This window comes from Coenobita brevimanus, chromosome 51 (assembly GCF_032717465.1).
Source record: "Coenobita brevimanus isolate Jiangsu-jjx chromosome 51, ASM3271746v2, whole genome shotgun sequence".
NCBI classification, from domain to species: Eukaryota; Metazoa; Arthropoda; class Malacostraca; order Decapoda; family Coenobitidae; genus Coenobita; species Coenobita brevimanus.
The window spans coordinates 20,032,743-20,054,899 of NC_137004.1; the positions used below are offsets into that span (position 1 = coordinate 20,032,743).

At 42.5% G+C, this 22,157-nt stretch overlaps 1 protein-coding gene across 1 annotated transcript in view; it reads right to left on the bottom strand.

The window, feature by feature from the left end:
- Nucleotides 1-22,157, bottom strand: part of Eph (Eph receptor tyrosine kinase) — a 287,254-nt gene that overhangs the window by 98,716 nt on the left and 166,381 nt on the right. Inside the window, exons 13-14 of the mRNA XM_080272697.1 lie at nucleotides 9,384-9,607; nucleotides 8,412-8,579 (exon numbers count right to left, since the gene is read on the bottom strand). Coding sequence (XP_080128823.1) covers nucleotides 8,412-8,579; nucleotides 9,384-9,607 — 392 coding nt within the window. The remainder of the gene's footprint in view (nucleotides 1-8,411; nucleotides 8,580-9,383; nucleotides 9,608-22,157) is intronic.

The following is a 22,157-nucleotide window of genomic DNA, read 5'->3' on the forward strand; positions in this document are numbered from 1 at the left end:
TCACTTTCTCAGCAACTGTAAGAGCACTATGAGACCTCTTAGGCTTGCCAGCCTCAACAGTGCTGTAAGATGATCACTTAGGCATTATTAATAGAGCAAAGGAGTCGGAGAACGGGATAGCGTCCTACTGTACTCAGGAGCGTCTCTCACTGAATAATTTAAAATGGTCTCCCAGGTGATTACATGATCAAAACAGACTGCGTGTGTTGCACTGATGCTCAAGGATTTGGCCTTTCAAAGACCCCTCTTGTGTAAATTTATAGTTTTCGTGCTGGTTCTTTCATCTTACATTGCCTTATACGTATCCCAGTATTTACTGCGTATAATAGCAAACGCGTTTGCCGTAAACACGTTCGGGGTGAGCTTACTGTATATACAATATTTATTGTACATAGACTGTGATAGGAAGCATTATAAGGAACACACTGAGGTGGTTTGGCCATGTGGAGAGGATGGAGGGTGAAAGACTGACGAAGAGAGTGTATGTGAGTGAGGTGGAGGGGGGAAGAGGGAGGGGGAGGCCGAGGATGAGATGGAGGGATGGGGTGGAGAGGTATATGAGAGAGGGGGGTGTGAGTTGGGAGCAGGGCAGTGAAATGGCGGGGGACAGGGCAACTTGGAGGCGATTTGTTTGTGGCCACCCCAAACGGGATTGAGGCGTCTGGCAATTGATAGATAGATAGATAGACAGATAGACTGCAGCACCAGTCGAGCAGGGCAGTACTCCCAAGCTGGATGGAAAACTGATGACAGGGAGAGCTGGAGCTCCCGTTTCATCAGCCCTCGGGACTAGGTCCCGACCATCCCCCTTTGCTGAACTTTTTCAGTGTCTCAGTAACACAGAGAGTAGGCCAGCATGCTCTCCAATACAAGTTTCTCTAAATATCAACACCAAACTACATGCACAGTACACACTTCACTTCCTTTCCCAAAATTAAAAAATCATGGCAGCACTACAGTACACGTGGCCTCGGAGTCCCCGGGGGGGGGGGACCATAAATGCCCCCACCTTCCGCCCCTCTCCCGGTGACGACTCGAGCTACCTGGAACCACTGTCTGATTCCTTTTTTCTTCATTTCTGCAACATTCGCGGCTTTTCTTCAAACTTTTGCTCTGTTGAGCACCACCTCTCCTTCTCTAAACCTCACCTTTTTCTAACTGAGACTCAGCTGTCTGAGGCAACTGACAGCAAACCCTTTTCTGTATCCTCCTATTTTCTCTATACTCATTTCAAAGCCAAAGGTGGATGTTGCGTATATGTACACAACGACCTATCTTGTTCTCGTGTTCCTAAACTCGATTCTTCTGAATTCTCTACACTCTGGCTTCGGCTTTCTTGTCATTCTCAGACTAAATATATCTGTGCTGTTTACTTATTTCCTAATTCTACTATCAAAAATTCTTTGACTATCTTACTTCTACGATGGAACACATTCTATCTATTTCTCCTTTCTCTGAAATCTCCATTCTAGGAGATTTCAATGTTCACCACCACCTTTGGCTCTCCTCTCCTTTCACTGATTCACCTGGTGAGCTAGCCTACACCTTTCCTATCCTTAATGACCTAGAGCAGCTTGTACAGAACCCTACCCATATCCCTGACTGCCTTGGAGAGAGCTCCAACATACCTGACCTCTTCCTTACTACTAATCCATCTGCTTACACTGTTAATCATTTCTCTCCGTTGGGCTCCTCCGATCACAACCTTATCACCTTAACCTCTCCTATCACTCCGGTACGGCCTGTGGACCCTCCAAAGGAACGTAGTCTGTGGCACTTTGGAGCTGCAGACTGGGAGGCCCTCAGGCAGTACTTCTTTGATTTTCCATGGAATGATTATTGCTTCCATGGCTGGGAGTCATCTGAGTGCGCCTTGCGCATAACGGAGGTTATTCTCTCGGGCATGGAAGCATACATTCCTTTCTCATATCCTCTGACTATTGCAAGAAAGCCTTGGTTTAATCACGCTTATTCTAATGATGTCTGCAACAAGGAGAGGGCTATAAATGATACCGGAGCCAACCCACCCCTGAATCACATCTTTTATACGTTTCTGCTCGGAATCGTGCTAAGTCTGTTCTTCGCTCTACTAAAAATAATTTCATCCGTACTAATGCTCTCAACTCTCCAACTCGAATTCTTCCTGCTCCGTCTGGCACCTTGCCAAAAACCTTTCTAACAACTTTACCTAATCATCCTTCCCTCCTCTTTTCTACTCTGATGGCTCTGTAGCTATTTCTTCTACTGATAAGGCAGATCTCTTCGCTCAGACTTTCTCCTCCACTTCCATCTTAGACGATTCCGGTGCTGTTCCTCCATCACTTCCCCCCTCTGACTTCCTCATGGCTGACGTTAAAATTTCTTCAGCTGATGTATTTTCTGCCATCACAAGCCTCAATACTAACAAGGCATATGGGCCTGATGGAGTCCCTCCTGTTGTTCTCAAGAACTGTGCTTCTGTGCTTACACCATGCCTAGGCAAGCTCTTTCGCCTTTGTCTATCGACTTGTACCATTCCTTCTTGCTGGATGTTTGCTCTCATTCAGCCAGTCCCAAAGAAGGGTGACCATTCCCAACCCTCTAACTATCGTCCAATTGCTTTAACATCCTGTATCTCAAAAGTTTTTGAGTCAATTCATAATAGAAAAATTTTAAAGCATCTTTCCTGTCACAACCTTCTTTCTGATCATCAGTATGGGTTCCATCAGGAACGCTCCACTGGCGATCTTCTCACCTACCTTCCAGACTCCCGGTCATCATCCTTTCGGGACTTTGGCGAATGCTTTGCCATTGCACTTGACATCTCTAAGGCTTTCGATTGAGTCTGGCATAAATCTTTAATTTCCAAACTGCCCTCTTACGGTTTCTTTCCGTCTATCTGTGCCTTCATCTCTAGCTTCCTTTCTGGTCATTCTAGAGCCGCTGTTGTAGACGGCCATCGTTCTTCTAGATCTATCGACAGTGGTGTTCCTCAGGGCTCTGTCCTATCACCAACTCTCTTCATTTTATTCATCAATGACCTTCTAAGCTGTACATCTAACCCTATCCACTTTTATGCTGGTGACTCCACCCTTCACCTTTCCATTCGGGTCCCACAACGTCCATCTCAGCAGTTACTTCAACAAACAAGGGATGAGGCTATGGCACACCTAATGTCTGACTTGGCTCGTATCTCTGACTAGGGTAAAAATAATCTGGTTGTTTTTAATGCATCAAAGACTCAGTTTTTACACCTATCAACCTGACAAAATCTTCGACAGGTATACCCACTAATGTTTAATAATATTCAGCTTAATCCTGCATCATCCTTGAACATGCTTGGGGTTTCATTTACTCGGGACTCATCTTGGAAAGATCATATTACAACTCTTGCAAAATGTGCTTCCAAGAGATTAGGTGTGCTAAGCCAACTATGTTCCTTCTTTACCCCTGCACAATTGTTGACTCCATACAGGGGTTTTATCCGCCCCTGTGTGGAGTACAACTCTCATGTGAGAGGAGGCTCCCCACATACAGCTCTTCTCAGTAGAGTGGAGTCAAAGGCTTTTCGTCTCATTAACTCTCCTCTTACTGACTCCCTTCAACCTCTGTCTCTTTGCCGCACTGTTGCATCTTTATCTCTTTTCTATCGCTACTTCAACTGTCACTGCTCCTCTAAAATGTCTGCATGCATTCCTCCACCTCTACGACGAACATGTAGCAACCATCTAGCAGCAAACTCTCATCCCTTTTCTGTCTAACTCTCTAATGAAAGAGTTAACCGTTACTCCCAGTCCTTCATTTATGCAACAGATCAACTCAGGAACTGTCTCCCTCTGTCTGTATTTCCTGCTTCCTATGATCTCCAGTCTTTCAAATGCAGTGTGTCCAGGCATCTCGAAATGATCAGATCTTGAATTTGGCTCTCTCTTGTATTTTGTTTTTCTCTTGGAAGGAACAACAATTGTGGGCTCATGGCCTTTCGTTCCTTCTTACTCGCATTAAAAAAAAAAAAAATTGGCAACAATGCAGGAGAGGCAGGTGGCGCCGGTGAGCCAGCAACTCACCCAGATGCTGCCTGCCGGGCTGGGCCAAGTAGATATTCGCAGACAGATTTGTGTTTGTGGAAGTGCTTCTGCAAGCGCAAAACTGAATTTGCGTAGAATTTGTTGCAAAAGCAAATCCGCAAGCGAAATTACACATCCGCACTTGTGGTATTTGCGGTTTGCAGAAGTGATTGCGGAAGTGCCCAGCTCTGATGGGAATAGCACCAAAATAAGAAGTGGTTGGAAAAATTAATGAAGAAATAACCTGAGGAAACACAGTATGGTGTAGAGTTCTATAAAACATCCAAAACATAGATCTTGAGATAGTCTATCTATCTATCTACTGCCAGACGCCTCAATCCCGTTTGGGGTGGCCACAAACAAATCGCCTCCAAGTCGCCCTGTCCCCCGCCATTTCGCTGCTCTGCTCCCAACTCACACCCCCCTCTCTCATATACTTCTCCACCCCATCCCTCCATCTCATCCTCGGCCTTCCCCTCCCTCTTCCCCCCTCCACCTCACTCACATACACTCTCTTCGTCAGTCTTTCACCCTCCATCCTCTCCACATGGCTAAACCACCTCAGTGTGTTCCTCATAACGCTTCCTATCACATCCACATCAATACCACAACGCTCCTTTATATTCTCATTCGTTCAGCCTGTCTCTCCACGTGACTCCACAGGCTCCTCTTAAATAACTCATTTCCACTGCTCTCACTCTTGACTTGTGTCCTTCCAACAATGTCCAAGCTTCACTTCCATACGTTAGAGTTGGTATCACAATACTGTCATGTAGTAACTTTTTCACTTCCATGCTCACTTCCCTGTTTCTTATCACTGCTTTCAAAGAACCAGCAACCTTTCTTCCCTGCTGTACCCTTTCAAGCACTTCACCCTCCAAACCTCCATCCTTACTCATCACTCTACCCAAGTACTTAAACGTACTCACATTTTCCAATTCCTCACCATCCAACCTCGCTGTACATTCACTAACTTCACCTTTCTCAAAGACCATCACTTTACTCTTCCCTACATTCGCCTTTAGATTCCGTTTCTTACACACTCTCTCAAGCTCATCCACCAAGCCTTGCAGCTCCCCTTCGTCTTCACTCAACAACACAGTATCATCTGCAAACAACAGTACAGGGAGTTTCCAAACACTATCCTCTCTCACCAGGGCCACTCCAACATCCACTACCCTACCTTGTACCTCTTTTATTACCCCATCCATGTACAGATTGAACAACCATGGAGACATGACACATCCCTGTTTCAAACCAACTTTCAAAGAGAAAAATTCACTTGAGATAGTAATCCCCCATACATCTGCTGCTACATTACTTGACATATGTCATTACCCAAAATCTGGCTGAATTAAAGTAAACTCTGTTTTTTATTGCATTAACTAACAGTTTGCATGGAAATAAAATTGTTTAAACAGCCTGCTGCTCCCCACAACACCCCTGCATCACCGACGAGGCCCACCCTCCCAAAAAAAGATGGCTGCTTCCTGTTCCATTTTAGTCACTGAGAGTAAGCCGACAGGTGTCGATGTGCGTTAACACTGTCATGGGAGTCTGTGGCCTTTGCAGGGACTTAACTGCTTGCTTTTGTGCTGTGCACATGCCTGTAGCTATTTCTGTGGAAAATGATACAACATTTACATAAATATGTATACAGTTGGTGCCAGCCTGTCTCCTTTGTGTTACATAACTAACATAGTTAGTTGCATGCTTTTGGTTCTGCTCATATCCATCAATGCATCTCACTCTCACTTTTAATGAATAACAGAATATTCTTAGTGCCTGTAGCTCATTCCATTAAAAAAAAAAAAAAAAAAAAAAAAAAAAATTATACAGTAATCACTCCTTTATCCGGACATAACATAGCCAAAGGCATGTCCGGCAGTGGCAACATCCAGGTAATGAACAGTAGTCCCCATACTATACCCAAACCCTACCTATACCCAACCTCCAACCTATACCTATTTGTACAGTACCTCTGCTTACTTTGGCAGTGTTTTCCAGCCGTTCAGGGATACTTAGACAACAAAACACATAGGAATATCCAAAGTAATGCTAAACACCAAGAAAACCATGCAAAAAAACACTGAAAACCAAAAAACACCCTACCTATACACTACTGTATGTACAGTACCCCTCCTAATTATGGCACTGTTTTCAGGTCAAACTGCCATATCTGGACATCATAAGACACATTGGAATACCCAAAGTAATGCTAAACACCAAGAAAACCATTAAAAAAACAACAACAACTGAAAACCAAAAAACACCCTACCTAAACACTACTGTATGTACAGTATCCCTCCTAATTTTAGCATTGTTTTCAGGTCAAACTGACATACTGTATTTAGACATCAAAACAAACATAGGAATATCCAAAGTAATGCTGAACACCAAAAAAAAAAAGAAAAAAAATAAATAAATAAAATAAAATGAAAACCAAAAAACACCCAACCTTTACACTACTGTATGTACAGCACCCCTCCTAACTTTAGCAGTTTTCTGGTCATTCTGCCAAATTGAGACATCAAAACACACATAGGATTATCCATATTAATGCTAAACATCAAAAAAAAAAAAAAAAAACTAAAAAAAAAAAACTAAAGACGGTTGGAAAATCAGTTATCTGTGACGAGTGATTGCTCCAGGGCCAAAAAAAATTCCACGGCCAAAAATGCCATCAGAAATTGGTTATATTGGTACAAATGGTATACCACCATTTTTACTAGTGTTTATACTATAAGATAAACTAATAAAAACACATGAAACTAATAAGTAAAAGTAGAGAAATGCAGTGAGAATGAAGTGTTCAGGAGCAAAACTTTCCTTCATACAACTTCCCACCATCCTAACACAAAATTTTGCTGACACCTTCCAAGAGTTTAGCATATGTCTAAATGCAGAATTTCATGAGTTTTTATGTGGACTGTGAGGAATTTCAATACGACCAACAGCAGTTGAATAAATCGCAAAAAAATTTAAAAACTCATGAGTCAGTGTAATCACCATGGAGGAGGGTAGGGACTGAGAGAGTGAGAGGGGAGGCAGGAGGGTATGGAGGTGGGAAAGTAGGAGGGGAGAAGTGAGGCTGTGGCCAGGATTTTCACCCTTCTGTCACAAGACAGACAGGGGCTTTTACCGCATATTTACTGGTGGCTTGTGGTCTGTTAGATGCCCAGTGACCATGTGGAAACACAACTCCCGCTGACCAGACGACTTTGGACGTTCAGTAGACAGGCGGACGTCTGCTGTCACCGAACATGTACTCATGGCTTGCAGTCTGTGTTACAATCTCAGCGGCAGTTAGGAAATACTTAGCCCGGTAGCCATGCAACTTTGGACGTCCGGTGGGGATGCATACGGACATTTTGACACTGTATGTGGGTTACAGTCATATTAGGCGAGTGCTGGAGGTTGGTTGGTAGTGATCGGATGAGCATGCAACTTTGACCATTCAGTGCAGGGGTGGACGGATATTTCAGCTCTGGTCATGGGTTACGGCCTACTTCCCGCTCACATCTTGAGCCCAGCTGCCATGACACCGAATATTTGAACACGTCGGCCAGCCGGCTGAAGTTCTCAGGGACTTTTACGTCCGAATAACAGGAAGTTAATTCGGATAATGGTTTAATACAGCCAAGGTCCAGCATCCGGATAACGAACACGTCCGGATACTGCACATCCGGATAAATGAGGAACTACTACATTTGGTACCAGCCTGTCTCCTATGTGTTACATAACTTACATACAGTAGTTACAGGTAATCGCCTGCTCTGGCTCTGCTCGTTTCCTTCTATGCATCTCTCTCACATTTAATAAATAACACTAATCTTAGTGCCTATAAATGAACAAGCATTCATTACAGATGAGACAGGCCTTTGGTGGAATATGTATGAAGGAAATGCATTTTTTTAAATTATCAAAATCACATTAATGTTACATATGAGTGGTTGTGTAAGAGTTAGATAATAAATAAAGGTGCCCATCAGAATAATATATAAAGGTGCCCATCAGAAAACTGGTATCAAGATGAGCTTTGCATATTGACAGGGAGACTGTCATAGAGTTTTATAGGGGCTATACCCCTTGTATAGGGACTGGGGTAGTATGGCATTATCTTTAAAAAAAATAATAATAATATATAAGGAATAAAGAAAAAGTAAATGCATTATCTGACAGAGCCGAGGCTGAATTATGATGGATAAATGGGGGATTATGGTATTCACACTGATGCAAGATATATTGAGAGTACAGCCTTTAAAGAGTCATATGAATACATTAAGAAATTACATCTTGTGCTATTTCCATCCAAATCTTTGGCAAGATACAGAGCAGCAACATAAACAAGTAATGCATACATACCCTGAGGAAGTGATCGAGAGATCCATTCTCCATGTATTCTGTGATGATCATTACAGGGTTGCTCTTGGTTACCACCCCTTGCAAGAAGATTACGTTGGGGTGCTCAAACTGGCCCATGATGGAGGCCTCTGTGAGGAAGTCAACTCGAGCTTTTTCTGATGACCCAGGCTGCATCAGAGGTAAAAAGAACATATTTACATTACAGCAATATGATAAGTAAAAAAATATATAATGCATACAGAAAACAGAAATGACAATTCTAATACCATACTGAAAAAAATGAAATGTTTCTTTAATCTTAAAAGTTGCTTCAATTAAGAGTTAGACGTAAGAATGTGTGGTAACAAATCATTTACAAAATCCATCCACCCACTATTGTACTTTGATCTCCCGTGTTCTTGAAAAATAGATGGATCAAAAGTGAATTCTTGGACTTTTTCGGAGACATGATCTGGGAGGAAAAGAAGCCTGAGATGCAATCTGCCCTATCCCATGTTTTAAGATGTATCAGAATGACTGAAACACTAATCTGGGCAAAAGGGTCATTACTGTACAGTATATTCCTTACGTCACAAAAAAATTATAACATTTCAAGCAATCTTTATAGTTCATGGGTCATCAAAATCATTCTTTAATCATTTGGCTAAAGGGGAATCTCTCTACTGCATACAATAAATCAGTGGAAGACCAGAATACACCATTTAAGCCTAGGTGCACAAACTGCCAGAGTGTAAAGACCATATATAAACATGTAGAAGAAGGAAACACTGTATTATATTGTAAAACACCAAATAGTGTAACAAGTTTTTACCTAAGAAAACACCAACTTGCTGTACTAAATTACCTCCAAATGAACAAATATCAAGCTTACTGTATGCAAAATGGAAATTAATACAATGTCTTCCTGACAGATAATCCCTTTACTGGGTACTTATTATCTTCTTAAACTGTTCCCTCCATCCAGTAACTCACTTTTAGTGTCTTGATGGCCACAGTCATTTCAGGTCGGGCAGGCAGCTGGAGCTTCCCTTTGCATACATCCCCAAACTCCCCTCCTCCAATGATGGCCTCAATGGTGATATATGAAGCATCAATCTCCCGAGCAAATTCTCGAATGGCTTGATTGGGGTCTTCATACGTATGAGGGTCAATGTACGTGCGATGATGGTTAACTTGTGTGAAGAGTGGCGTAGTCACTGTTGAGGAAGGAAAGCTTATAGAGATGGGGAAATGGGATAGAGGGTATCAAAGATAATGACTGGATCAAACAGGTGTTATATCTATGAAAAGCAAAAGAATGTGTGCTGGAGTGTGGGTTTAACATGTAGGTCAAGTGATTAATTTTGATGAAGAACAGATTTAAGATTTACAGCTTCTGTGAGAAGAAAGAGAGAAGTATAACATATACAATAGCTGTGAGAAGAGAAAGATACTGGTTGAAAGTGTGAGAGTTTGTTGGAATATATGTGAATAGTCTACGGAGTCTATCACCAGCTGTATGTAAAGAAAATTACTCATTAAAAATGGATGAAATAAATATCACACAAAAGTGTCTGTGCTTGGGATATTCATGTCACTGAAAGGCGGAGGGAAGTTATACTTCTCAAAATGATGAAATCTCTAGTTTATTACATAAAGAAAGTATGAAAGTTTGCATGAAAATTTAAGGGATATTTTAGCATACAATGAGTTATAAATGAACTGATAGTTGGATACACATCAAATATCTTCATGATGTTCAGCAGGGAATACCAAGTCTATCCCACATGCTCAGAAATAGTCAGCTCTCACTTACTGTGTGATCAGAGCGCGCGGACCTCATACAACACGGGAGGCAATTTTTTAGGACAGGAAATGGTCAAAACGCGAAAACGACAGATATAACATGGGTGAAAAAATCTGCCCATTTCTTCGAATACTCTACTGCACTGCAACGATAGGGATTATGCAGCCTGAGGCCACAAATTATGGTTTAAACAGTCATAACATGAAAAAACTGGTCATATCGCAGTGGGAACAGACATAATGCGGGCAGCGATAGTCATAGCGCGGGTTGCTTCACCCAATGATGTATGGCTGTCACGTGTCTGTGCAGCGTGTCATCATGGTCCACTGTGCATTCCTGCCCCATTTGGACCTACCCTCTTCCCGTACTCTGGCTCCACACATAATGTGTGGTATCTTTACTCTTTTTTTTTTGCCAGCAGGGGACCAGTAGGAGTCCTCCCCTGCCTCAGAACCACACTCCCCCTACCCCCAGCAAGCCCACAACCTCTTCAATTCAAGGTGAGGAATCCTCCAGTATTTGTATTTAGTGAAGTCATTATCAGGTAGGTAAATGTCCTGGGAAAAATCTCTGAAAATTGCCCCAAAAAAGTGAACATGGGGCTGACTTGGGTACCATGAAACCCTTTAGTATGTAAGCATATGGCCCTATAACACAAAAATCTCACAACGCGGGACCTTCCGGGGACAATATCCGCGTGTTAGGTGAAAGCTCGCTGTACTATATGTACACCAATTTCTGCTCAGGGATGCTCCCTTCCTACCCTTGTATACGCAAGGAAGAGGGGAGGGGGGTGGACAAAACAAGCTCCGTCCGCCTCTACCCCAGCTCCCATCCCTCCCGCATGCCCTACCTCCCCCACCTGTCATTCTTAACTGGCAGTTACAACTCAAACTAACTTCATACTTAAAACTCTTGATCACACCCTTATTACTATCTATCTATCTATAGCTCGACGCCCTAATCCCGCAAAGGGTGGCCGCAGACAAAACGCCTCCAAGTCGCTCTATCACCCACCATTTGACTACCCTCCCCCCAACTCACCCCCCCCTCCCTCATATACCTCTCAACTCCATCCCTCCACCTCATCCTCGGTCTACCTTTCCCTCTCCCTCCCTCCACCTCACCTACATACACCCTCTTAGTCAGTCTTTCACTCTCCATTCTCTCCACATGTCCAAACCATCTCAGTGTATTTCTCCTAATCTTCTCAACCACATCCACATCCACCCTTATAACACAAACATAAAACACTAGGATATGTAAAAATATATAACTATCAACAAGCTGCAGCAAGAAATTAATGCATTATGTGTATAATGTTGACTAAAACAATATCATAAACAACAGCCACCCCAGGCACCTCATGCGTTGGGCTTGCTGTTTATTAGTTCTCTCACAACACACACACACACACACACACACACACACACACACACACACACACACACACACACATGGTTGAGCAGTCAGGCAGGACGGACATGTCGGATGTAGCTCCTGAGACAACAAATGGCTAAACCAACGGCATTTATTGTGATTATGTCAACTGAGTGTGTGAGTGGTGGTCCCTAATGAATTTAATTTAAAAAGCTGGAGGATTCAGTCAAATAACAGTACAACTCAGTGGCGGTTTAAATTTTTCGTATGTATTGTATGCATCATGGCGGATGGAAACAGTCCACTGTTTACATCCAATGAAAGTGAATTTGCGGGATTCTCCAATGAGGACCAAAACAAAGGGATCATTTTAAACTGAAGAAGACCAAAACAATGGGATCATTAAACTGAACCAAACATGAGTAACAGGTGTGGAGAAAATAGCAGAGAAGAATGCCCAGGATTTACAACAGAGGTTGGCGCCATTAAGGGCATGCGGCTAGAAAATTTTGCCCCCGCTACCTAGTGGTGGACTTCAGGGGGGAGGCGTGACAGGGGTTCCACTGGCACAGATCATGGGTCCAGGGCGAGATGGGGCTCGAGCCTGTGCTAGAGGGTATAGGCCATTGCGGTTCCCAGGCTGCATCTTCTGCCCAGTGAAGAGGGGCCCGAACCTGGGAATAGCGCCCCAGGAGGCTTCACTATCAGTGGGTGTATAATGGCGGGATAGTTGCAGTGCCAAGGCGTGCTTGGAGGGTGTCCCTGAAGCTGTCCTGGCAGGGTGCCCCGAGGCCACTACCACAGACACTGGTAAGCTGGTGGGCTAAGGGTCCCAGATCCATTCCCTGGACCTGGGACTGTGCAGTGAGTGGGGCCTGTGGTATGTCTGTCCCCCTTTATTAATACTGACTATGACAAAACACAAGAATAAGTTTCAAAGCAAGCCTGAGGACAGTAAATCACTCAGGGGGATGAGGGTGGGTACATTGAATGTGGGGAGTTTGACGGGAAGAGCAGGGGAAGTCGTTGAGACATTCAGTAGAAGGTGGGTAGATGTGGTGTGTTTGTAGGAAGTCCGGTATAGGGGGTGGATCAGCCAGAAAGATTGTTGGGAAGGACTGTTACTATAAGTTGTTTTGGCAGGGAGGGACAGACGGATATGGGGGTGTTGGTGTGATGGTTGTGGAGAAATGGGTGGAATATGTTATGAATGTTATGAGAGTAAGCAATAGGATATTGGTAGTAAAAATTCTATTTGGTAGAAAGATAGCTGCAATTATATCGGCATATGCTCCACAGGCAGGATTGGATGAGGCAGAGAAAGATAGATTATGGGATGATTTAATACGTGTAGTAGGTGGCATGCGGGATGATAAGATAGTGTTTTTGGGAAGGGACTTAAATGGTCATGTAGATGAAGCAGCACAATGTTATGAAGGAGTACATGGGGGATGTGCGCATGATATAAGGAATGCGAAAGGGGAAAGGATACTTGAGTTTGGGGAGGCAACAGACATGATTGTGTGCTGCACATATTTTAGGAAAAGAGACATTTGGTTAATTACGTATGAGTCTAGGGGAAATAGCAGTCAGATAGATTATTTTCTGGTTAGGAAGGCTGATAGGAGGTTAGTGAGGAATGTTAAAGTTACAGGAAGTGAGGAGTGTGTGCAGCAGCACAAACTATTGATTTGTGATGTGGTGCTTAAAGAATGAGTGATGAAAAAGATGATTTATGTACCTTGGAGGAAAATATGGAAGCCGAAAAACCAAGTAGTAAGGGATGCCTTCTACAGCGAGATGAGGAGAGTGGTGGCTGAACAGGAAGCTGTAGACAGAGGCATTAATGAACAGTACAGAGCCCTCAAGAACAATCTCTTGAGAGTTACTGATGTAACATGCGGTTGGACAAGAGGACCACCAAGACATAAAGTAACTTGGTGGTGGGATGAGGGTGTAGAGGCTGCAGTTAATGAGAAAAGAAGTCTTTTCCAGGAATGGAAGAAGGGTGGTAGCAAGGAGGAATACTTGGCTGCCAAGTGTAGGGCTAGAAGAGACGTATACAGGGTGAAGTCTGAGTCACAGAGACTTTTACTTGATAACTTAAATCTTGGGCAAAGGAAAAATATGATATTTAAGGTGACAAATCAGTTGAAGGGAGATAATCGGGATATTATGGGTAAGCAGCGGGTGTGAAGAATGATGAAAGAAGGGTAGCGATGAACAGTGAGGATATTAAAGATGCATGGAGAGAGCATTTTTGCTGGTTGTTGAATGAGGAGTTTGACTGGGACAGGGAAGGATTGGAGCCAGCAGATCCAGTGTTTGGTCCTTGGCCTTTGATTGATGCTGCTGCTGTGAGTGAGGCAATAGGCAGGATGAAGGTGGGGAAGGCAGCAGGTGTGTCTGGGTTGACTGCTGAAATGCTGAAGGCCTCAGGAGATCTAGGGGTGAGGTTAGTCACTGACCTGATAAATATGATTACTTATGAGTGTGTTGTGCCAGATGATTGGCTGAAGATTGTAATTGTAAATGTGTATAAAGGGAAGGGTGATGCCCTGGAAAGAGGAAATTATAGAGGTATAAAGCTTTTAGATCAGATAATGAAGCTAATGGACAGAGTTTTAGAAGGTATGATTATTATGATTAGAGAAAGAGTGAATACTGATGAGATGCAGTTTGGGTTTATGCCAGGTAGGGGGACCACTGATGCCATATTCACTGTCCGACAGCTTCAGGAAAAATATATTGGTAGGAGAAGGGATCTGTATTTTGTTTTTGGTGATTTGGAAAAGGCCTTTGACAAAGTCCCTAGAGAGGTGGTGAAGTGGTCAATGAGAAAGCTTGGCTTGGAGGAGTGGCTGGTTAGGGTGGTTATGGCTATGTATGTGGGTGCTCGCACCCAGGTAAGAGTGAATGGAGATTTGAGTGATGAGTTTTCCATGAATGTTGGTGTGCATCAGGGGTCAGTTTTGAGTCCCATGTTGTTTATCATGGTACCTGAAGCCCTCTCAAGTGACTTTAGAAACAGATTCCTGTGGGAGATGTTGTATGCTGATGATTTGGTGTTGATTGCAGAGAATGAAAGGGAGGCGGAGGAAAGGTTTAGGAAGTGGAGAGATGGTATGGGGCACAAGGGCTTAAGAGTAAATGCAGATAAAGCAAAAGTGATGATATCTAGGGTTGGTGACGGTACTATCAAAGACGAGGGAGAGTGGCATGTGCAGTTTGCCATGAGGGCATGGGAAGTAATTCCATCTTGTGCGGTGTTTGTGATAAATGGGTGCACAAGAGATGTAGTGGTATCAGAGGTAGACTGTGAGATAATGCTGATTTTATGTGTATGGCGTGTCAAGGAGAGCAGGTGGAGATTGTCAGGCATGAAAGGATTGAACTTGGTGGTGAATCTCTTGAGTGTGTGGAAGAGTTTTGTTATTTGGGAGACATGTTGTGTGCTGGAGGTGGGGCTGGGTGAGAAGTGGTTGGAAGAAGTTCAGGGAGCTCTTGCCTCTCCTGACATTGAGAGGACTCTCCCTACATGCTAAGGGGTCTTTGTATGCAGCATGTGTTAGGAGTGTAATGCTGTATGGTAGTGACACCTGGGCTGTAAAGGAGGAGGATATTTGCTGGCTCAGACGTACAGAAATGACAATGATTAGGTGGATATGTAGTGCATCCCTGCGTGCAAGGTCTGGGAGGGCTGGGTTTACAATGGAAGAGTTGAGAGGTAGGATGGGACTGGAGTGTATTGGTGTTGTGATGAGGAGAGGTAGATTGAGATGGTTTGGACATGTGGAGAGGATGGGGAATGATAATTGGGTGAGGAAGGTGAGAAGTGTTAATATTGGGGGTGGGGTTATGAGAGGTAGACTGAGAAAGACATGGGACGAGGTCATTAAGTGTGACCTCAGGGTTAAGAGACTACACAGGGAGGCTGCAATGGATTGTGCAGCATGGAGAGCCGCCATTAGCTGACCAAGGCCGACGCATGCAACCATGTTGGAGCTTTTAAAAGCAAAATGAAACGAATGGGCAGTAATTAGGGAGTTACAGGAACAGACCTCACAACAAGAGAGAGAGATCAAGGTGTTGAAAATTAAGTTAGAGAACATGTGCTCACACTGTGCTGAAAAAGAGAGAGAAGTCACGGAGTTACATATGAGCAATGAATCAGTCACAAATGAAATAAAACAGCTCAAAGGGGAAATAAGAGGCTGGAAGAGGAAAGGGAAAGGATGAAAAGTGAACCTGATAAGTATGAATCAAAAACAAAGATGCACGATGAATGCACCAGGGAAATTAAGCAAGGGCACCAGGGGTGGAAGAAAACACAGGAGGAAGGAAAAATAAATCTAATGGAGACTTTAAAACTGCAGGGAAAGGAAAACCGGGAAAAGCTGGAGAAGGAAGTAGTGAAGGTACTAAAAAGTAGAGAATCTTTTGTCTGGGATGTAGCAGATAAGAACAAATGTGTGACAATTTCAGGACTGAAAGAAAAACCTATGTTTATAAAGTCAGAAAAGGAAAAAGAACTGAGAAGAACTAAAGAGATAGTATCAATATTTATGGAGGATGACAATGGAGCTCAATAAGAAATTGATGAGGTGTTTAGGCTGGGAAGACATGAGGATGGAGGGGTGCGGCCACTAAAAGTTAAGTTTCAGTCACACGTCAGGGTAAAGATCATGACAAGGAGGGGTTTATGAATGTTTGCATGAGGAGTGATGCAAATGAAGAAGAAAGAGCTAAATAACGGAGCTAGTCAAGGAAGCTAAGGAAAAAAAACAACCAATGAATGGAGGAAGAAAAGACAGTTTTATTGAAGGGTTATGGATCAGAAATAGAGAAAGTGGTACTGAAAAGACAGTTTTATTGAAGAGTTATGGATCAGAAATAGAGGAAGTGGTACCGACAGAGAAAGGAAGGGAGAAGGTTGGAAAAAAAATAATGTTACAAGTTGGCTTTATTTCAGCAAAGCTACAAATCAATGATTTCTTGAGGGTAAATGAACCAGATATTACATGTTTTGTGGAGACCAAGTTAAGAAGGATATTGATATCCAAGTGGTTGATGGTAAATATAAACTATGGATTTAAAAAAAAAAAAAAAAAAAAAAAAAAAAACAGGAGGATGAGTGATGATGGTAGTGAAGAATAGCACAAATGCGGATGATGTGGAACTGGAAGAAGGCAGGGCAGAAGTGATAAATATGAAACTGGAAACCAGAGGGGAAGGCGGGAGAGACATCACGGTAGCATATGTTCCCCTTAAGACAAAGGCATGGAATGAGGGGGAAAGCCAGGAGATGCTGTCAGACATAGTTAGACCCCTACAGAAAGTGATTGAGAAAAACAACAGTATACAATACAATCCCTGCTATCTGGTATTCAGACAAATGGAATACTGTATTCAGAAAAACAGGAAAATTCAAGGGCTGGTGAATGTGTCAGTAAGTTATAACTGTATGCCAATTTGAATGGACCGCCAAACCGCCGTTTTATCATGTCACGCGAGGATGAAGGCATTTCCGGCTAATGTAAATCCCTAGTAAATCCTTTTAACCATCCCTCCTCTCCCCGTGTCCCCTACTTGAATTCAGTCATCCTCCACACCCTCCATAAATCACCAGTCTGCTTTTTAACACCAGACAGTAAACAAGCTCTCTTCCTGTTGTGTTGCTCTAATAGACAGTATTTCTACACTCCAAAATGCCTAAAGAGCAAACTAAATGTAAGCATGTCGTGCTTACCTTGAAACAGAAGCTGGACATATGCAATAGACTTGAAAAAGGTGAACATTATGAAACTGATGGCTGAATATAATGTAGGAAATTCAATGATTTATGATATCAAGGCCCAAGCATCCAAGCTCAATTAATTTTTCATGAAAAGCGAAACAAGTAAGTCCATTGAAAAAGGGCATACTCTTCATTGTACGAGTGGTTTTGCTTAGCAAGATCTAAGGAAGCACGTATTTCTGGTCCTTTTATACAAGAAAAATCAAGAGAGTTTCACAGTAAAATGAATATAGAAGTCGAGTGTAATTTCAGTATTGGATGGTTAAATCGTCTCAAAGACAGGCAGACACCTCAGGAGAGCAAATCAGAAAACAGCAAATGCCGGCGCGTTTTTCTTCCTAACCGACCGACTCCAACTTGCACCATATTAATTCATCTTAGAACGCATATGCACTGGGAGAGTTGAAAAAAAAAATGTTAATAGGAATGAATGTTTACTTTGTTGGAAGAAAAAAAAAAAATGCTTGCACTTTGTACATCATTTATTTTATTTTGTGCAAAACAGCTGATTGGCGAGTGGGGGAAGAAATACAGTCGGGGCCGGGACCATAAACAATGCTGATGTGGGGGCACAGGTGTCGTGATAATTCTACAGTGCAGTCTTAACATCAGTTCACCAATAAATGTTCAAGATTTAATTCTTTATTTTTCCATTTTTATGAGTATAGTACATAAAATGACTACTTCAGTAGTTACCAGAATGGTGCAAAACAGCTGACTGGTGAGTGAGGGGTGGAATGGTGGCGGTCAGTCGGGGCCGGGACCGTAAACAAAGCTTACGTCGGGGCACAGGTGTTGTGATAATTCTACAATGCAGTCTTAACATCAGTTCACCAATAAATGCTAAAGATTTTATTTATTTTTCCATTTCTATGAGTACAGTACATACACCGAATAATTCGGTAGTTAACAGAACTGAGTTGTGCATTTTGCAGTACTGCTAGGCATTGCATGCACGTGCGTTATGACCATGGTGTGTGTTTATGAGGCTGTTTTTCAGGTGGAATCTCTTAGGGTGGCCCTTGATGTGAGTGGTGAGTACCTGAATTATATTTACTGCAGTGAGAATTATTGCCTTTGTACAGACTTGATTTGGATATCAGAAATACGGGAAAAATCTGTAACCGGGAAGGTAAATTCCCCAAGCCACCTGGTTAGCTGGGATTGTACTGTAATCCTGATGGGTGACTTTAATTGTAAAAAGGTGAACTGGGAGGAGTGAGAAGCAGGAGGTAGAGAAGATTCGTGGGGCAGCATAATGTTAAATGTAGCAATGACTAATGTAATGACCTTGTGGGTCAAAGAACAAACAAGATTTAGAGGTCATGACACACCAGCGAGACTAGATTTACTGCTAACCAATGAACCTGACATAATTTAATCTCTAATTTTCTGTGCCCAATATGAAAAAGTGTTCATGCAGTGATTGAGTTCCAAATGTCAGAAGGGAATCCCACCAAGAGATGAGCTATACAGGCATGAAAGATATAACTTTTGGAAAGCAAACTTTACGGGACTGAGGAAATTTTTCTGAGAAGCAGACTGGAGAGAATTCAGAGAATCAAGAGAGATGCAGAAGAAGTGGGATATCTTTCTGGGCCTTTACAACTCATGAGTGGAAAAATATGTGCCAAGAGTAAGTGGGAGAGAGAACTGAAAAAAGGACTGGTTCACCAGAACATGTATCACAGAAAAATGAGAAATGGATGTGGTATGGAACAAATGGAGAAGGAGAGGTAACAACAGAACAAAGGAAGAATACAACAAAACTAGAGGAAGAAAGAATCCTTGAGAGAGGTATAACTGACAAATGTTTAGAGGAACCTAAATTGTTTTATAGGTTTGTCAATGGTAAACTCAAACAAACAGAAGGAATCTATCTATCTATTGCCAGATGCCATAATCCTGTAAGGGGTGGCCACTTGACTTTGAGTTATTTGTTTTATGGGGAAGGGCACTAACCCTCCACCAACCCACTTGCTGACACGTAGGGAGCACGTATGGTCTAGTTATATGGTTACCACCCAGCGATGTAAATATTTTCTTGGCTTACAGGAAACCATTTGGCTTGTCACTCAATGTAAAGCTACCTGTAAAGGAAAGAAAAGCAATAAGAAGTGACAGGAAAGATGGGAGAAATAGGAAGAGAGGAGGGCAGGCACAGAAAAAGAATGATAAAGGCTGAGGAAGGAGTAGGCAGCACTACATCAAGTGAGTGCATGATGGTCGCCACCACCTATCAATAAGCTGAATGTAGAAGGAAAGATACAGTAATGCATGCTGAAATATTGGACAAAAGTTTCCAATCGGTTTTCACTTGGGAAAGTGTTTTAGTGGAGAAGAGAGAGTGCCTAGAAATGTAGTGTTAAAAGATATAAAAGTGGAAATGCAGGAAGTGTATAAATTCCTGGAAACTCAATGCGTAAGGAAAGCCCCAGGGCCTGACAGGATCTCTAACTGGATACTAAAGGAAGGCAGAGAACAACTGGTGAATAAGATACATGGTTTAATTGTGTATTCTCTGGAGGAAAACACAGTGCCTCGAGAATGGAGGAGGGCCAATGTGGTACCAATTTACAAAGGAGGAAATAAGGAAGAACCCTGAATTGTAGACCAGTGTCCCTGACCAGCATGGCTGCAAAACATCTTGAAAGACAGGTGGTTAAAATATCTGGAGGAGATGGACATTTTGGTGGAAAGTCAGTTTGGATAAAAAAAATGGAAGGTTGTGTGTCTCTAATTTGCTGGGCTCTACTCACGGGTGACTGATGTGCTACAGGAGACAGTTGGGTCGATTGTGTGTACTTAGGTATGGACAAAGCCTTTGACAAGGTGCCCCATATGCGACTAACGTGGAAATTACAAAGCACATAGGAGGACTGAAGGGGAACCTCTTGGAGTGGATAAGAGACTTCATGACAGACCGACAGATGAGGACAGTAATAAAGGACAAGATGTCAGGGTGGGGGAATGTAACATGTGGAATCCTGCAGGGCTCGGTGCTGGCGCACATTATGTTCCTGATTTATGTAAATGACATGGTGCAGGGAATGAACAGTTATGCAAGTCTGTCTGAAGACGATGCAAAGACCATGAGAAGAGTAGAAGTTGAGGAGGACTGTAAAATGCCGCAGGAAGATCTGGACAGAATTTACGATTGGATCCAGGTATGGGAAATGAAATTCAATTTTTAAAAATGCAAAATATTGGAAATGGGTAAAAGTACTATGAGGCCAACACTGAATTACAGTACTCAATGGGAAAGGATCCAGTCACAAAAGCAAGAGAAGAGAAGGACCTGGGAGTGTTGGGCCAGGATAATTTGTAACCTGAAAAACACATTAACAAGATTGTCAGAGAGACATATAAGCTCTTGACAAACATAAGAGTGGCATTTCAAAACATGGATGAGGAGATGACGAAAAAATTGATAGCGGCTATGATCTGCCCCAGGTTAGAATATGCTGCAATGGTGTAGTCCCCACATAAAAAGAAAGATATGAACAAGCTCAAGCGAATACAAAGAGCAGCAACCAAGATGGTCCCCAGTCTGACAGGTCTATCATACAAGGAAAGACTAGAAAAGCTGGGTCTGCCTTCCTCAGATGAAAGAAGAGAGAGAGGTGACATGATTGCAGTGTTCAGGGCCATGATGCGAGTATACAAAACTGAGAGAGAATATCTGTTTGTAAGGTATGGGGGAGCAATGAGAGGACATGGAAAGAAATTGAAAAAGACAAGCTGCCTGAAGGATATCAAGAAATACAGTTTTCCATATAGATGCACTGACCTGTGGAATAGCCTGGACAAAGAGATCATCCAGTCCAAAAACTTAAATGAGTTTAAAGCAAAGTTTGACTGGTTGAGACGTGGAAATGGGACCCCACGAGCATAGTCTAGCTCATTTCCTGTATATCATAACTACATAAATACAACCTGGTAAACAGACTCACTATACAGGTATAGAAGATATAACTTTGTGAAAGCAAACTTTACAGGAATGAGGAAATTTTTTGACGAAGCAAATTGGAAAGAATTCAGAGAAACGAGAAATGCATAAGTGGGATATCTTTCTATGCTTTTACAACTTGGATGTGGGAAAATACATGCCAAAAATAATGGGAGAGAGAACTGGGAAAAGGACTGGTTCAACAGAGGGTGTGTACTAGCAAAAAGAGAAAGGGATGCAGCATGGAAGAAATGGAAAAAGAGAGGTAAGAATAGGACAATGGAAGAATACAAAAAAAAAAACTAGAAATGTATATACAAGAATCCACAGACTGGAAGAAAGAAGCTTTGAAAGAGGTACGAGTATGACTGACAAACAAAAGGATGAGCCTAAATTGTTTTATACGTATGTCAATGACAAACTGAAACACAAGGAAGGTATCAACAAGCTGAAAGTAGAAGGAAAGGTCTACAAAGATGCAGTAATGCAAGCTAAAATAATGAACAAAAGTTTCCAATCAGTTTTCACTATGGAATGTTATTTTGTGGTGGGGGAGGGAGTGACTAGAAATGTAGTGTTAAAAGATACAAAGGCAGCCATTCAGGGAGTGTATAAACTACTGGAAACTCAACAAGTACGGACAGTCCCAGGGTCTGACAGGATCTCTAACTGGATGCAGTACTAACAGAAGGATGAACAACTGGTGGATAAATTCAGGGTTAAATTGTGTGTTCTCTGGAAGAAGGGAAAAAGACTTGGGAATGGAAGAGGGTCAGTGAGGTACTAATTTACAAAGGAGGGAATTAGGAAGAACCCTTGAATTATGAACCAGTG